General features: G+C 35.9%; 1 protein-coding gene across 1 annotated transcript; it reads left to right on the top strand.

Moving 5' to 3' along the window:
• Positions 1-5,647: 5,647 nt before the first annotated feature.
• Positions 5,648-17,048, top strand: PJVK (pejvakin). The gene is made up of 8 exons (XM_065638078.1): positions 5,648-5,713; positions 7,596-7,801; positions 8,428-8,602; positions 10,862-11,057; positions 12,526-12,667; positions 13,383-13,500; positions 15,267-15,371; positions 16,747-17,048. Exons 2-8 carry the CDS (start codon positions 7,622-7,624, stop codon positions 17,046-17,048), a joined length of 1,218 nt encoding a protein of 405 aa, XP_065494150.1. The 5' UTR covers positions 5,648-5,713; positions 7,596-7,621.
• Positions 17,049-17,255: the final 207 nt, after the last annotated feature.

The following is a 17,255-nucleotide window of genomic DNA, read 5'->3' as shown; positions in this document are numbered from 1 at the left end:
ATCTGGTGTGAAGATGTTTTTTACCTGTGATTAGATTACATTTGTAATCACATGGAAAAGGTTATATTTCCTTCAGCAAAGAAATGAAACTAATTGCTAGCTCCAATTTCATGACTATTCCGTATTCCTTGAGCAGGTTTTTTGACAAGTCAGTGGAGGGAAAAAAGTATAATTAACATTTCCAAAAGGTTACACTTCAGTTGGACTGCAAATGGACTATGAGTTCTGGTAAGGACATTGAGTTATTTTTCTTTAACTGGCAAAATTTAAGGTGTGGATTGTCTTTTTAAGTTCCTCTTTATATGGGTTATTTTTGAGGGCCTGAAATTACATTTAGCAGTCAAAGAAATTGAGGTGATATAGCACAAGGGCACATACGTCCTTCAATTCCAGTTCAAGAGCCGATTTCACTTAAATGCTGATAAGCCAACCTAGTACAACAGTATTAGTCAGGCTGCTTTTTATGTTTGGTGACAAGAATTTTGTGTGACCTGTCTGTTAAAATGTTTAGTATCTGGAAACTGCTCGAGTATCTTCTTATTTTATGCCTACACATGCGAAAAAAAAAATTAGGAAACCAGATGAGGAAGTATTCTCCTAGCACGAAAAGGAGCAGCCTGAATAAGCATAGGGGACATTATCAAAGAGGGTACTGATTTCTTGCATGCCCTACAAGCACCTACTTCATTTTTTCTGCTTATAAATGCTCTATATCCAAAGGTCTTAGAATACTTTACAACACTTAGTTCTTCCAGTATCCTGCTTGGGGAACTGATATATTACCGCAGCTACTCACAGTAGGTTTCATAGACGGAGGCTGATTGCCCAGTGCCACAGGACAGCTAGTGTCAATGCCAAAAATAAATCCCGGTCAAGCCTGGTGCTCAGATTAAAAACAGAAGAAGCAAGGAACAAGCTGTGTCTGCTACTGGAGGGAGTATTGAATAGAGGTAACTGTGCCAGTGCCTGTCAGACAGATTAACATGGACAATATGCATTATATCACAGTAGGCAATTCTTCTGTAGTCTGTCTTCAGACAGTGGCAAAGCAGCAGCTGCAGTTCTGCATCGTCATACAGGTGGATGCGCAACCCCACAAAACTGTCCTCTAACAGAGCCACAGCCATTTACAGAGGTTGGAAAAAAAAAGGATTTAACCATTTGAGCAGCATCCTCCAAAGGAAAGGCAGCATTAAACCTACTTTAGGTCACACTGGCTTGCTTGTTTCCAGATTTGCCTTCACAAGCTAATAATGCTGGATGATGAAAGTGGCTTCATTGTCTGCAGTAACGTTTATGTAACATATTACTTCTTTTGGCTGAAAGATGTGCCCGATTCTCATTGGTAGCAAGTTTAAATGCAAACTTGCTGTCTCACTTTTGCGTTTCTTATTAGTAAATGCTTCACAGCTAACACATCCATCTGCCCACTAAAAATACTGCCAATAATATTAGGGCAATTACAAAGAAGCAAAAGCTGGGATATTTTATACGCTTTAGCCAGTGATAGTCATCTAAGAGATTATTTAAAGATGGACACATGAAACACAGATTAAGCAGTCCACACATCTGTGAACAAAGGTCTGAAACTTGAAAGGTAATTCTGTGGAAGAGTATTTAAAACTATCACCAGAACATATGTTCCTTAATCTCTTTTGTGTTTCCTTTTCATCACTAACATGGCTCTGGTGAGCAGGCAGTGAAGTCGTACAAAGAAGCCAACTGTGCAGCACGTTCCCTTTTCATCAAGTCAACAGATGTTTCTTGTATAAAGGTGAAAGGGGGATGATGTCAACCAAAAGCCATAGAGAAGCCAGTTGAACTCCACATCTTGTAGCCTTTCATTGATGTAACACTTACAGTACTCTGCAGCTTTTAATACTTTAATTGCTGGGCAAATGCCACGCTGTAATACAGGACCTCCTGGCGGGAGATCTACCTTTTATGTGTACTGTAGCATGGACTACGAATATGTATTATTGCAGTCTGTTCTGTGGCAGAGAATAGAAGGAGGTTCCAACAGAGTTTACTCGAGCTGTAAACCTGAAGAGCATTATATGGGGAACATAGTAATAGTGAGTGTGTGTTATCTGCTTTCCAAACAGACTGTTAAAAGTGACCTTGAATATAATTTAGAACAGCCCTAACAGTATGCTTTAGATATCTGTACAGAAAACGACAACAGTTTCCCGCAGCTTTTAATTTTTTTTTCAAATCCACACTAATTGGTGAAGAAACTGTTTACCCACAAAATTCCCATATAAATAAAACATAAAAGTCCATTAAAATACCTCTAGAAGCTTCTTATTAAAATTTTCTCCTGAGACTACAGATAGTGGAATATTCAAAAGAATCTGGCTCCACAAGAAGTAAAACGTACTTTATATATGGGGAACTTATAACATTTTAGGACTAGGCTTCTAATAAGTTGCCTCCTTGAATTTCTGAGTTCTCTAATTTTGTTACAGTCTATTTATCATGCTGCCCAGAGAGATTTCCATAAGGAACCAATTAAGTTTCAGATACACAAGCAGTAACTACGTTTTTTTACTGCTTTACTAAATTGAGAGCTTAATAAAGTAAGTCTACACAAAATGGAAATATTGCCAGAGCTAATTTAATTTTTCCCATATACTGCATAATTAAAATAGCATTTGTGAACTGATTTAAAATTTTCACTGCACTTGAGCTATATAATAAAGAAATCCAACATGGAAGTATCTCTGCTGAAAACCTTCATCTTGCTTTAACTTATTTTTTTCCCACACTGGTCTCTTAATACCATGATGCTTTGAGAGCAGCAATCACCACAAGCCTTATGCCAAGTGACCCCAGTAACCCAAACAAACTGCTAGATGAGGAATTCAGCATGACAGCGTCAAGTGCTGTTAAAACCACTTAGGTAATAAAAAAAATGCATATATGTAATAAGGACCATATTTGGTCCCACAAATTTTTATTTTTGCTACCTCCTGAAATATAACAGGATCTATATTGTACAGATCCTTGCTTTCTAGGGAAATACTCATGCCATCTGCTGGCAAGTTATGTAATTTAGCAAGTATTTTTTTCCATAGCATTTTATTTAATGTTATTTAGATGTTAAATTCTTGCAAAGATCTGTTGGTAAATGTAATATAGTACAAAGGCACTTAGGTCAGGCGATCTGGCAACTGACAGCACCTTTTCATACACTAAAAAGGTATTAAACAAATTGCCAGCATAATTTGGTAGTGATTATTTGGTCCTAACCTTTTCAAGTGAAACACCAACTCAGTTTATCCAGTCAATTAGCACTTAAGACATCTTTTCTCCCCTGAACTGACTGGTTAATCTTGCTAATTTTATGATATTAAAATCAGATAAGTTCATTTGGATTACAGAAACATCAGAATCATCTGCAGATGATTTCTAGATTTCTGGATTGAAATTAGTGACATAATTCCACATTTTCAGTTCCTTGGGCAAATCTCTAGCTTGCATGCGGCTTAGGTCAGCCAATGAATACATCTTTAGACACCCCATAATTACAGATATCCAATATTTCTGCAAAGATAATGTCGGATAACCATCTAACAATAATACAAAAATTATTATGGAGTTACCTGATAACTACAAAAAGCATCCTGCATCCTCAAAGTTTATGCAGAAAGGACTGTCCTCCGGATTTTACTATTAAGTATAATCATCTCCAGGTTCATATCAATACACTCTAAGGAAAAAATACAGTATTTAATCATCAAAATTCTCAGCTATATATAGCTAATACTTTCTCGCTCGGTTATGACTCCATGGCTAAGACTCATTCTGAAGAAACAGAACTCATCTTGCATATGAATTAAACTGTCTTGCTATTCAGCTTCCATACTGAGTATTTTCAACTTGTTTCCTCTTGTAAACCGCATTTCTTGATTTCAGGGTGACATAAGCATTCGATCTTCAGTAAGTTCAGCTGGTAGTGCCTCATCCTCCTGCAAAACAAGGAATCCGGCAATCAGTTTTGGGTCTTCATCCAGCTAACTCTGTGATGGTCATTAGATCACAGAAGAATAGTTAACTGTTTCCAAGATAATTCTGTGCTTGTTTTATAAAACTTGCAAGAAAACAAGTGTTAGTGCAAAATCTTAGTGAGTTGATCAACATATGCAAGGTATGGGTTTCAGTCAGTAATGAAGATTCTTTGTTGAAAGAAACTTAATAGTGTATATGTGTACAGCATATTGTCCAAATATAGAAACATGGTCTGCATGGACAGAATCTTCTGTTTATATCAGTTTACAATTTCTACCCTGTTTTTCTGTTGGAAAATAATTTCTCAAAGTAGGCAAGTTTTATTACATGCATTATTTTAGTAGCTAATTAGGATGTTAACTGGGCTGATTCTGTTTAGACCATTGATATTATTGCAGAGTGCCTTAGGTTTTTGATACCACTTTTAATCCCAGCCTTAACAAGACTTTTAAATACTGTCTGTAACCTTGTATCCCTAAAATTTTGCAATAAAGCTTGACTAAATAGTTGTCTGTTGATGCTAACAAGCTCTCTTTTATAAACGTATTAAGCTGCAGTAGAAAATTGGAAATGCGCTTCAATATTTCAATATATGGAATTTCGTGTTATTACATTATGAGTGCTTGAAAAGCATAAAGTAAATGCTAAGGATCTGATAAATATGTGGAGTAACAGATATAATATTCAGATTGCTTTAACACAGATTGAGGAAAGGAGGCAAAGCTCATAATGCATTGGGAACTACTAATGGAAATGAAACATACGAACAAGTTTTGAAGCTGTCAAGTTCTGTTTTGAAAGAAAGAAAATAAATACCATCTTCTAGAAATATTGCTGTTCTGTAAGTTACTTGAAGTCTGTTTTATATGGAGACTGAGAATCACGTTAGAGTGAATATTCAGGAAGCTTCCATCCCTTTTGAGTTGCCTTTGGTTTTTTTAGAGAAAGAGAGGTTAGACCAAAAACTCCATCTAAGGATTTGATTATTTTCTATTGTAAGTTTCTCTTTCAATAATTAGTCTTTAGTTACCAAAACTCATTGGTCTTTTATTATTGCAGTCACTGTTACTATTTCGGCAATAACAGCAGAAGAATAAATATCATAAAATAGCCTTTCAGGTGTCTGGAAAGAGTGCTTTTGGCAGCAGCAAAGGCTACACAAACCTACCGCACAGAGGCTGGACGAAAGACAAAGCCTGTTTCACATGATGCCTCAAACGTGAATTGCAGTACCACTGCAGTGCGAAAATCGGCTCAGAGAAGCTGTGTGGTCTTAGTCCTGTCGGCCGGACAGTCATAAGTTGTGCTGTCATGTTTAAGAATAATAGAGAAGTTTTAAAAATCCATTAGTCCAGGAGAAGATACAGCAAAGAAACTGCAGAACGCAGAGCTGAACAAGCTACCTTGAAACTGCTCATCCTGTTGAGACTTGTGGTGTCCTCAGGCAAACTCACAAACACCTTCAGTCTGCTGGGGATGGACAACCCAAACAGCAGCAGAAGAGGGTGGCAGTTAGGAGGGGAGAGGAGAGTTAAGCCAGAGTTATAGGGACAGGAAAATCCATTAAAAAACCCGTATAATGCAGATGCTACTCTCTATTTTTATCTTTACATCACTTCATATTTTTTCTTGCACAGAGTTCCACCTTCCAACTAGAGATGAACCTGCTCTACAGATGAATCAGCAGATGAGGCTTCTGACAGTAAGAGTCTTGATTTATAGATTTATTTGCAACAGTCGGAGGGTATATAATTACAAAGAGAAGGGGTAACACAAAGTGTATTATCTTGATCAAGAAAACAGGGAAATGGGAGGAAATGGTTTTGTCTGTGGGCTCACTTAAGAACAAAGATCATCATAGATGGATGCTAGCCACTCTGGGTGGGGAGGGAGAGTGGAATTTTTTGGTTCATTTGTTTTTTAAAAGGGTGCCTGGTTGTTGGTGAGGGTTCAAGTCTGCCCTCATTCCTTTAGGTGGGCTAAGATCGGGCTAGAAAAGTCGTTTTGTTCTTCTGTGAGGGATCCTGTGTGGTGAAGGCCGATGGGATGCCTGTCGCTGTTGTTCTGTGCTAAGGGGTATGGAAGGTCACAGCCCTGGCACCCCCCAGAGGGAGCCTTGAATCTGTGTATGGGCAAGGGCTCTCATCTGCACAACTTGGCGAGACAAGGCAAGATTTTATTCAGGTGCTGACTCAGGCATGACGTATACACAGCGTGTTTTTAATTGAGAGGGCGCCAGGGCTGCAGAAATGCTGAAAGTTCATAACTCTACCTATATGCGAAGTACCAAAATGGCCAAAACTGGTGGAAAAAAAAAATATATCTTAGGTTTCTTCACTTGGATGCCACAAAATTAGAAAATGTTTTTTGAATGTGACAACATTAATGTAGTTGCACTCCTCTGATCTGTAATGTGAGGATGATTCAAACAGCTGCTGCAGCATTTCTGGTGGATTATAGGGTGTTGGAGTAACAGGAGTACCACGTAAACATATCAGATGAAACTATTCATTGTCAGAACTAGTGCTAGGATCAGACTGAGTATGATCTATGATCACATACTAAGCAAGAGAAATAGAAATGCACATTAAATAAACAGTGCTAGCTGAGCTTAAAAACTTTTAGAAAAATAGTATCGTGTCAGTTATAAGACATATAGAAGATAAATCTAAATCATGACTGAATGGGAAATTTTAATTTAAGAATTTCCTTAGCTTTTCCTTTCCTTTAAAATCTTTTAAGTTCTGTTAATATGTTTTGATTGAGCAAATATGTACAGGGTTTATCTGTTAGTGCAGTGTAATATGAATTACAGTCAGACTGAATTGCAGCATTTCGCATTATTTTAGTTCAAAGTCTGTATACCACCAGTTTTGATTTATCAGCACCCTCTAGAGCAGGGGTGTCAAACTCGTTTTCACGGGGGGCCACATCAGCCTCATGGTTGCCATCAATGGGCCGAATGTAATTTTAGGACTGTATAAATGTAGGAGTAAGCAGAAAGCTCTGGTAGCCTTTCCGTTAATCTTAGATAGCTGAGGTAATATACTCCTCTTTTTGCCTTTTATTTGACTTCCTGATACTCTAAACATTTAAAAATAGTTGTGGATTTATTAGAAAGAACTAAATTGAAACACGTTAAATTATTAATTAAGTGATTTTATTATTAAAACAGACCATAAAATGCTTTCATGTGAAAACCTTACTTCAGAAAAAAAGCCAACAAAACAAAACTGTTTACCCAGCAACCAGGGTTAACATTCATATTAAAGTGCAACTTTACAAGCCTGTGGCTGGTGTTTTACCTACTGTAACTGCAATAGGAGTGTCTGGAAGGTGTACTACAAGGCTTAGCAGTTGTCTCCTCACCACTCTTGCAAGAAAAACAAGTCATCATTTACGTGGGGATGGGTCCATCACAGATCCTCCATGGACTGTCTACTGATTACTTTTTTCTCTTTAGGATTTATATCTTTCTACACTAGTGTTTTCCCTCTTGGTTCCTTGAACTGCTCCTTAACCCCATTTCGATAACCTCACTTCTGTCTGCAATTTTATTATTTTGCGTGATTTTCACAATTTAGCAAATTCCTCAGTCTGAGCCAAATACATGCAGCTGGCCTGTCTCAAAACAAGCCCTTGGGTCACAGAGAGCTGGGTCCATAGGAGGAGAGTAACAAATAATGAAAGCCCACCTCCGTTCCCCTGCCCCCAGCCATCGCTGGTCTCACTCTTGGCCCAGGCGTTTCCGAAGACCCCGCACCGCTACAGCCCAGCTGAGCTTTCACAGGTAGGTCATGCAACCGCTGTTGAAAGGCAATACTCTCTCTGCAGACCTACCAGCCTTCCCAGATGTGTAATTCAGGCGGTCTCCTGGAGCGCATCTGGGCTGCTTTGTTGGTTGTTGTTGGCAAAACACTAGAATTCAGCTGCAGCAAGCACCCGATAATCAGTAACGCACCAATAGCTCCCGACAGGAACCTGAGGGCTGCAAAAGCTACTGTCTTCTGTTTCTAAGATTGGGAATTTTGTTTTCAAACAGTGGTGTTTAACTGCCAAGGAATAAGCAGCCATTTCCCTATCAGTTTACACTGGGAATGCATTATTCATCACATGGAATTAGAGAGCTTAACTGAAGGTCTTTGAGAGAGCTCCTGAGCAATACATCACAGAAGCTGAGTAGTTAAGATGCTGTTGATTCTTTCAAAGTAAAATATAACTTGATCTAAAAAAAAAGTTTGACGGCTTTTTTCTTTTTTTTTCTTTTAATATGTTAATTTGTTCGAAAAAACATTGTAAAAAGAATTAAACATGGGCTTGTCATCTGGAAGTTACACTTGATACAGAGGCTTTTATTATTATCCTTACTAATGTCATAATATGTTTGCTGCTGCAACCAAAAACTTTGTTAAACAGGTTGGTGATGGAGGAAGACTAATTCCAGTGCCCAGCCTCAGTGAAGCTGATAAATACCAACCTCTGAGCCTCGTGATTAAGAAAAGAAAATGTTTACTTTCAAAAAAATCTAAATTTGCTTCAACACCTTTCACATTAAAAGATATTCTTCAAGGGGAGAAAGAAATTTCTGCAGGTAAGATTTCTACCTTTCTTCAAAGTGGAAAAATGCATGTTTTCTAGTAGGTACAGAACAGTAGGCATAGTTTAAACTGTGCAGGTAGTATGATGGTTCTTTAGTACAAGTGTAATAAAAATTGTCTTGCTTAGTCACGTAATAAATGTTTAAGAAAAAAGTACAAGTCAAGCTGATAAAATAAAAAAGGAAATAGGAACTCTATGGAAAAAAGCATAGAAATAAACAAGTCAATTATATTAAAAACCCTTGATATTTTCTGAACTAATACGAAACAAGTTCAGTTAAGCCTTGTATTTTTTCACAAGTCACAACAGATTCTGATAGATGTATTGATGTATGTTGATTATTGCTACTGAAAATTTGGGTTTAATGTTCACTTTTCTCTATCTACTTTCTTTTAAATATGTAAGAATGGCCTAGTTCTGCAGCTGTTCCGTGCTATTATAGTAATCCCTGGTGCTGAACTGGGCTCTGCACAGGCAGGAGCATTTGACATCATCTATCTGACTGAAGTAATTGGATTTCCGTAAGATTAGTTTCCACATTTGTCATTTTTTTGGTGTGTATTTGAAGACCTTAACTGTGTTTAAATTGCCTTTGCTATGCAATATCAGAAAGTTTTGAAGACACTCTGTAAGAATTAAGAGGTGCAAAATTGAACTCTACTGCCTACATTTTCCTGTACCTTCCTTTGAAATGTCTGTATAATTCATACCTACATGCTATGTTTTCTTAAAACAGTTTCATTGCATTTTCTTTTGAAAAAAGGTCCATTTTGGCAAAAAGCATCAATCACATTAATTGCACGACTGTTGCATTAATTGAAAACTCTACTAAGACAAACGAGTATGAGCACAAGAAAACACAAATATCGCTTAACCCCACGAAGGGGTGATTCCAGGCTGCAAACATGATGAAAAATATTGGAATCCTACTAATCCTACCAGTCTGACATTCATGCCAAGTCGGATAGCTTGTCCAGGATGAAAAAAATTGAAAAATCTCATTTAAAAGTCTGAGAAAAAGTTTGCAAAATCTCATTAAAATACCTCACGAAAGCTTAATAGTCTTTTCTGTAAAGGTTAGATGTCATGTGCAGAAGGTATTGTCCTTTAATGTAAGCAAAGAACTTTGTAATTGAATTTCCCTTTTTATTGGACAAATACAAGCATTTGCAATATTTTAGCATTATGAAAAATATGTGAACTTTTTTGTTAAAAATAAAGATGAAGAGGATTCATACTAGGTGACTTTATAATGTCACTTTGTCCTAAAAGCTTCAAAAGATTAAAAAAAAAAAAGTAAACCCCAGATTCTCAAATATATTTGGATTCCTTTGGATACCTAATCCCTGTGTTCTACCTTTATTCTTTTTAATTTGGCAAGCAATATGTTCTAATATTTTTCTGTTACTATAATGGAAATGTATTTGAGGTTCTAAAGAAAGCATTATAAACATGCTTTGACACCTACCCTTTTATTGTACAATAGATCAATGCAAACTTTCAAGTAATTTGGAATTAATCCATTGTTTTCTTTCAAAATAAACTAACATAGTCCCTGGAATCGTCAGGCACACATGGCAAGTGTGGTAAGTCTTTCTAATTGTGAGGTATCAGGTAAAAGGCAAAGTTAATGTTACTGGCAGACTCACATCTCATTCACATATTGCAAAAATGAAGAAATATTAGGTTCATTTCTACTGCATGCAGACCAAATTTGGAATTCACTAACATTATTTTACACACAGTGGCTTTCATTTTGTTCCTAGTTTTAATATTCTATGTGGCCTCCACTAAACCATTTTGACAGAGCCTCTGTCATTAAACCCAGAACACGCTACATGTCTGTTTATACAAGTACCAACAGCCTAATTACAGGTAGAAGTACTTTAGGAGAATAATGACGAGCACAGAAGTGTAGAAATGGCCCTAGTCACCATTTCATGCCCAGGACGTACCACATGCAGGAGCATGGGCACAGCTCTGCCAGAGAGGCGCAGAAATCCCTCAGACCCCGAAGCGCTCTCTTTCCTTAGTCATCAGTAGTAATAGCAGTAAATAAGTGCTCAGTGTAGCTCTGAGTTTCACATTGAAACAGTTAAGCACAGTGGGAACTGTACCGTTTATTCTCTTCTTTACCTTTATTCTATTAAAAAATTAAATAATTAAAATGGCCTGTTACAAATATATAATGCAATATAAGAAGACTATGTTTGGACTTTTTATCACATTACGATTATCTTCTTTTACTCAGGTATCTCGTCTTACCAGTTGCTCAACTATGAAGATAAATCAGATGTTTCACTGAATGGTAGAAGAGGAAATCAAATAATCAATGAAGTTGGTTTTGATGTTGCTGGATCAGATTCTGTTGCCTTTAAAGCTTCATTTGGCATAGTGACCAAACATGAGGTGGAAGTACCAACATTACTCAAAGAACTTACTACAAGGTAATATTACATGTTTTGTTTTCTATTTCCAGAATTGTATTTCCTACAGTTAGGTTGTACCTCTGAAATGGTTAGGTTTTGATTATTTTTAGCCAGTCAATAGCAGCCACAATCTGGTATTTTCTAAGAGTCTCAAGTTAGATCACTGGGATTAGACACAAGACCTTCTGTATAACACAGACTGTATAATTTTTCTGACCTAGTTGCTGTTTAAATTACAGAACATCTTTCAGGAAAAAGAAAAAAAAATCCAGAGAGGAAGAGTCTTTCCAAGGTCCTATCTATGTTATTCCATACTATTGGAAATTTGACATTTACTTCAAATGACATTACCCAACTTCATGTTTCAGAAACAAGATTTCTTTGCCTTTGTCTGGTGAACCAGAGAGACATATGTGTTATTGCCAATGTAGGTACTTCAAGGTTTTATGAGGTTATTACACAGCCTTTTCTTTGAAAATCGAAGGAGGTTTATCTACTTGAATTTTTCATAACCTTCTGTGACTCTTCTCTAAATGCAATCTCCGTTTTTCCAACATCCTTGTTGAGCTGTGGACACTGAAACCGAACTTGGTGTTCCTGTAGCGCTGGCACAAATACCAAACACATGGAAGTATGATGCGACTAATTCTAGGTGTAATTCTTGAGTTAATATTTCAAAGATTATCCCTTGGCCACAATGTCATCCCAGTGAATCCCAGTGTTGCATCCCAATAAATTATTTACTATGCATGATGTGACATTTAGTATTTTCGAAAATATATTGTTTCCTTATATTTATTTACCAAGCACTGAATGTCATTTTGTATCCATAACCTCTTTTGTTCTGTACCTACCTTTTCCTTGTTTATTTATAGTCTCTGAACATTATAATTAATAATTGGGTGTGAGGAAAGAGGTCCTAGTCTCCTGATAAAAATATTCATGATTGTTCCATGTTTATAATTTTTTTTTCAGTTACAGTTGACACATATCAGTCAACCAGTTTTTAATCCATTGAGTACATGCCCGCTTGTGTAGGCAGCATTTAGGCTTCTAACGAAAACATTCCATCATCATAAGCTTTACAGAAGCCCAAAGGTAGAACATTACAGCCATTGCTTTTACTATCTATTTTCCATAAATTCTTACTGACATTAATTATATCACTTAAAAAAATGTGTGTTGACAGTTCCTTACTGTCACTATGAACAGTGTCAGATGGACAGACGGAGTTTGCCAGGATGCCTCACGTATCTTCTCTAACATTTGTACATTACTGGCTTTCTTTGAATTGCTTAGGGCTTTTGTTACCAAACACTGAAAATCAGTGTTAAGCTTCCAGAGGCCTCTTCAGTCAGTTGTGCTACCGCCATGAGACAGAAGTTATGGTGATTTGTTTACTGATTTAAAGTTACTAGTTCTATTAGCTGTTTTGTAAATTGCTAATAATCTCTGAATTTCTTTCCTGCCTCCCTCTTGATTTTAGAAAAATAAATTTTGATCATTGTCTAGTCCATCAATCAAAAAAAAGTAGGATGGAAATTTTGTGTGTGGTCATGGAAAGTATTAGAACTACAAGGCAGTGCTCATTAACCGTCCACACCGGGATGCGTGGAGAGATGATGAGGGTAAATATGTTTGACAAAATTCTGTAACTTAAATGAACAAACACAAAAAGCTCATTTTTACAAATTTTATGGTTGGATTTAATTGCATATTTACTCATGTAAGGTCAGGAAAAAATCTGAAGTAAATCAATACTATGGCACTGATGGAAACTGAATTAGAAGTTGGTGTTCTGTTAGTACTGCTTATGTGACTGAGGGATGGGAAATGCATGCGAAAGGATGGCTAGGCAATGAGCCATAGATTTGGGTGAAGCCATGGCAAAAATGTGGAATTTTCTTCTTAGATTGAGTCACAAAGAAGCGTATAATTTATCTTTCATTATTATATTAATCTTCTATAACATGTTGGAACTTCAGGTTATTATTATTTCAAGGGTTGGCATCTTACTCCCTGTTTTATGTTCTTCTTTCCTCCCATTCTCTGTTTGAATGAATAATTGAACCTACAAATCTTCTGAGGTCTGCCTGTTACTAGTATTTATAAATCATTCACGTAATTTTCAGTGAGCGATGCAAGTTGTTACTATCTCTGTATCAAACTTTATTACAATGCAAAGTTATTAATATAAAATTCTTTAGTTGGGAAATTTGATCTTTATTTTTGAAGCTTCCTCCTGGCATTATAATTCTCAATATATAAAGTTAAAATATTATTTTGTTTATTTTTTCATTTAAACTTGTAATGTTTTTTCTTTTGATGCTTTTCAAATCATAGTTTCACATTATTGAAGATCAGAATCATAAAGGGCGCGACAAAGCCATTGTTTTTCCTGCTCATACAACTATTGCTTTTAGTGTATTTGAACTCTACATTCATTTGGATGGTAATTTTGGTAAGTAATGTGCATTATTGTCATTACTGCTATTATTTATAATGGTCTGAGTTTTAAAACAGTTTTCTTGCTCTGAATATACATAAGCCCTGATCCGATACAATATTCTGCCTTTAATTTATGCACATAAATAGGCTGACTTTCTAACTGAAACAATTCTTGAAAAGATAAACAAGGCAGGTACAAGAAAACAGTCTGTTGTGGAAATGTTTTTTAAAAGTTAAGTATGGTTTTTTTTTTTTTTTAAATCCTGCAGTTGCACGGAACAAAAAATCACTTTGTTATATTTCTAGCCTGTAAGGAACAGGCTTATGAGACCATCTGATCAGTTTTGCATAAAATGGGCAAGTAAAAAGATCCAAGTAAAAAGAAAGTGTGCAGAACGTCTAAGCTACCATTTTTTTCTGTTGGGGCTTTAATTTCAGTCTGATATGTCATTACCGTATATAGATATCTGAAGATATTTAGGAAGAAATAATCACAATTACTGAAAACTAATTATTCTCCTTTTAGGGAAACGATAGCACTTATGTATTTACATTATTTGCACTAATTAAAGTGTAGCCTGTAACTTTTATCAATGTTATCAACATTGTTTTTAATAAACCAGAAAGTCAGTTTTAGGATTTGATCTAGTACTTGATAACATCAAATGCAAAACTCCTCACCAACTGGAGTCATGTTAGATAAAGATTTAACCACCAGAATCCTGTGTACTGAAGTACAGGAACCACTGTGAGAGTCACTCGGCTGTTTCAGGATTTGCTTGACTCTCTATAACATTCTGTAAATAGCAAGATGAAAGACCCGGTGAGGGAGCTGATCTCTGCCTCTGCAGATCTGTGCAGCACCATGTTTTAGAAGTTGCAAACAGCTCCATACTCTTTGGCATGCATAGCATAAACCTTCCAGGGCAGGAACTCTGCATTATAAAGCACCTATCTACTGAACTGTGAGATACCTTTACCCTCTGTAAAAACTTTAAATATACTCCAAAGCAGGCATAATTACTAGATTAAAAGTAAAAAAGGACAATACAGTATGGTAGTTCTTTATATTCACTTCCATAGTGCTCAACATTAATTTCAATTTTGAAAGTGTTTTAATTTGATTTTAATCCAATGGCAGGTACATGCATGATATTTTTGCTACAGTCATTATCAGTGAAATAATCAATAAAGCTGATATTTGTATTTGCATAGTTAAAGAGAATTCCCAACTGAGAAAAGTTCAAAACAGTTTTTTTTTTTCAATTCCTTGTAATTGACTATCCTTATAGTTCACTTTAAAGGTTTTCGTTCAAGTTATGGATAGAAACTTAGGTGCTACTTATTTTTATTTTTTAAAAAAATGTTTTAGTAGTTGATTTGGTGTTTAAAGAGACGACTCCAGAAGTCACAGCCTTGCTTATTATTTTTCATTTTTTGTTTCACATGAGATTATAGAAATGTTTCTCCTTCAGAAGTGGGAGTTCCATTTGTGTAATGTTGACTATCTTAGTCCCTTAACATGGCCATAAATTGTGTAAAAACCAAACCAAGCGTGTATGTTGACAGCCACCAACATTTTAAAATTGTCTCACTTGGTTCTGTGGACTATTTCTGTGTGCAGACTTGTATGAGAATGTGGTACTAGCCATTAAAAACATTAGCAATGCTGAATTTAATTACCGTTACCTTTGTAGATTAGTAAGCATATTAAACTCGGTTGTGCAACTATTGATTTAATATTTCATTCTTTTAAAAACTTATTTTTAATTTTTACAGAATTGTGTGTGACTCCAATTTCAAAAGGTGGATTTGAAAAAGAGAAATCTGGCTCCTCTTCACTGACCAAATTAAGGAGGTTAAAGACTAATCTGTTTCATCGAAGTATGACTTTTGATATTTATATCCAAATGTCTTAGTTAATGCATGAAGAATGTATTTTTGTTTCTTTAATTTCTGTGCAAGATGAATGTTTAAAGACAAAAATTTCATTGAAAAAATGTACCTCTTAATTTCTTGTGTATTGAAATGCTATTAAAACTTACATTTGAGCATCTGACTTTCACAGATAACAAATTTATGGTATTGCTGTTCATTGAAACTCTAAAGATCTTAAAATAAAAATTTATGGCTGATGATAAACCGGTACGGAGTAATTACACAACTAATTTCAGTTGACATTAAGCCTATTTCAGATATTTGTCTTTTATAGGTAATGTTACGCAATACAAGTTACTATATAATCTAGAAATAATGTTTCGGGGAAAACTCTTTGGGTTTAAATATCAAACAATATTCATTTAAATATTTGGATGTACTCTTTAGGCTGTATGTTTACCTGGCAGGGACATGGGCAAGATACCATCATAGTTCCCTTTTCTCATTTTGATATGAACCCAACATCCAAGAAAACTGAGTATCACTCCCTGTAGCTATATATTCTTCAGAACAAGATCCTATACTTTTAACACTCCTTGTTCTAATTATTTGGAAAATCTGCAAATCTGGGTGTGAAGATAAATGTTGAACAGTGATGAGCTTCTGAAGGCTGCTCTGTGTCGGTGTCCTTGCTCCATTGCATCCTGTTCTTGACCAAAGGGCTTTGTGGACCAAGACTTCAGTGGTGCTCCAGTCCACACTGAGGGAATAAATGTTTGGTGGGTGTGATACATCTCAGTAGCTGTAGCTGCCTGAAAGTTTGTCATCCGATCTAAACTAATCAGTCCCTGAAGAAAGAGGAAAAAGGCAGGTAATTCCAAAAATGATTTCTTCCCAGGCTGTTTGGATGCTGGCTCCTCTACTAGGAGGTCAACATGAAGTCCTCCAAATTTTCTAAACCTTTTAAGTATTGTTTTTGGTTTTTTTTTTTTTTGTAAATACTAGGAAAAAAGTGCATTTCTAGTTTTTAGAAAATAAAACTAGAAATGCAAAAATAAGAGTGGTTAAACGGGAAAATACGCAGCTGTGATTTGATTTTTCAAAAGCTTGCCTCATGCCTGTCTTTTCAGGGTATTTCTAAAAATATTGTAATTATATAGGTCATATAGAAAAATTTTCTGGATTTTGTCAATGTCTTTTGTGAAATTAAAGAATAATTTTCACGACAGCTTTTGATGGGAAGTAATCTACAATATGGCATGTTTAGAATGGTTTTGTGAATCAGTTGTTATTTCCATTATCAGATTGACAGATTGTTTTGGAAACAGTTCAATATGTAATGACAAATCATTGCTCCTTTTTTTTGTGCATTCTTTTTCAGATAAAAGAGTAGTGGATATTGTTGCTGACTCTGATGCTTTCTTGGAGGACCTCTTTACAGATTACTATGAAAAAGCTGCGAGCATGACTGATGTCTCTACAAGCTATCTCAGAGAAGGATCTCATATCCGAATTAATTTACTTAATAACAACATCCCCAAAGGTCCCTGTGTCCTTTGTGGAATGGGAAGTTCTAAACGGGAGACAGTCTATGGATGCCTGGAGTGTTCTTTTAATGGACAGAAGTACGTACGACTGCATGCTGTGCCCTGTTTTGACCTCTGGCATAAGAGAGTAAAGTAACTGAGCAAGGTAAGTGCCTGTTGCTGCAGACATGGGCATAACTGTGCCACAAACTTTTCAGAAATAGTAAATATGATTCAAATTGTGGAAATGCAAAACAGTCAAAGTGCAAAACATTTTATTACACTACTGTCTTCAAATTATTTGCTTCACAGTCAATGACCTTTTACTTGAAAATGCCCTCATGCATTCCCTGATATTGCTTTT

This window comes from Caloenas nicobarica, chromosome 6, assembly GCF_036013445.1.
Source record: "Caloenas nicobarica isolate bCalNic1 chromosome 6, bCalNic1.hap1, whole genome shotgun sequence".
NCBI classification, from domain to species: Eukaryota; Metazoa; Chordata; class Aves; order Columbiformes; family Columbidae; genus Caloenas; species Caloenas nicobarica.
Note: the sequence above shows the minus strand (reverse complement) of the source record. Positions and strands in the feature narration are given on the sequence as shown.

Excerpts from the sequence above, each read along its gene's own strand:
- PJVK (XM_065638078.1), top strand. The coding sequence starts at position 7,622 with ATGCAGCTGGCCTGTCTCAAAACAAGCCCTTGGGTCACAGAGAGCTGG. Across the intron at positions 12,668-13,382 it reads TGCGTGGAGAGATGATGAGG|TTTCACATTATTGAAGATCA; the intron begins GTAAATATGTTT and ends TTCAAATCATAG. Across the intron at positions 15,372-16,746 it reads GACTAATCTGTTTCATCGAA|ATAAAAGAGTAGTGGATATT; the intron begins GTATGACTTTTG and ends ATTCTTTTTCAG.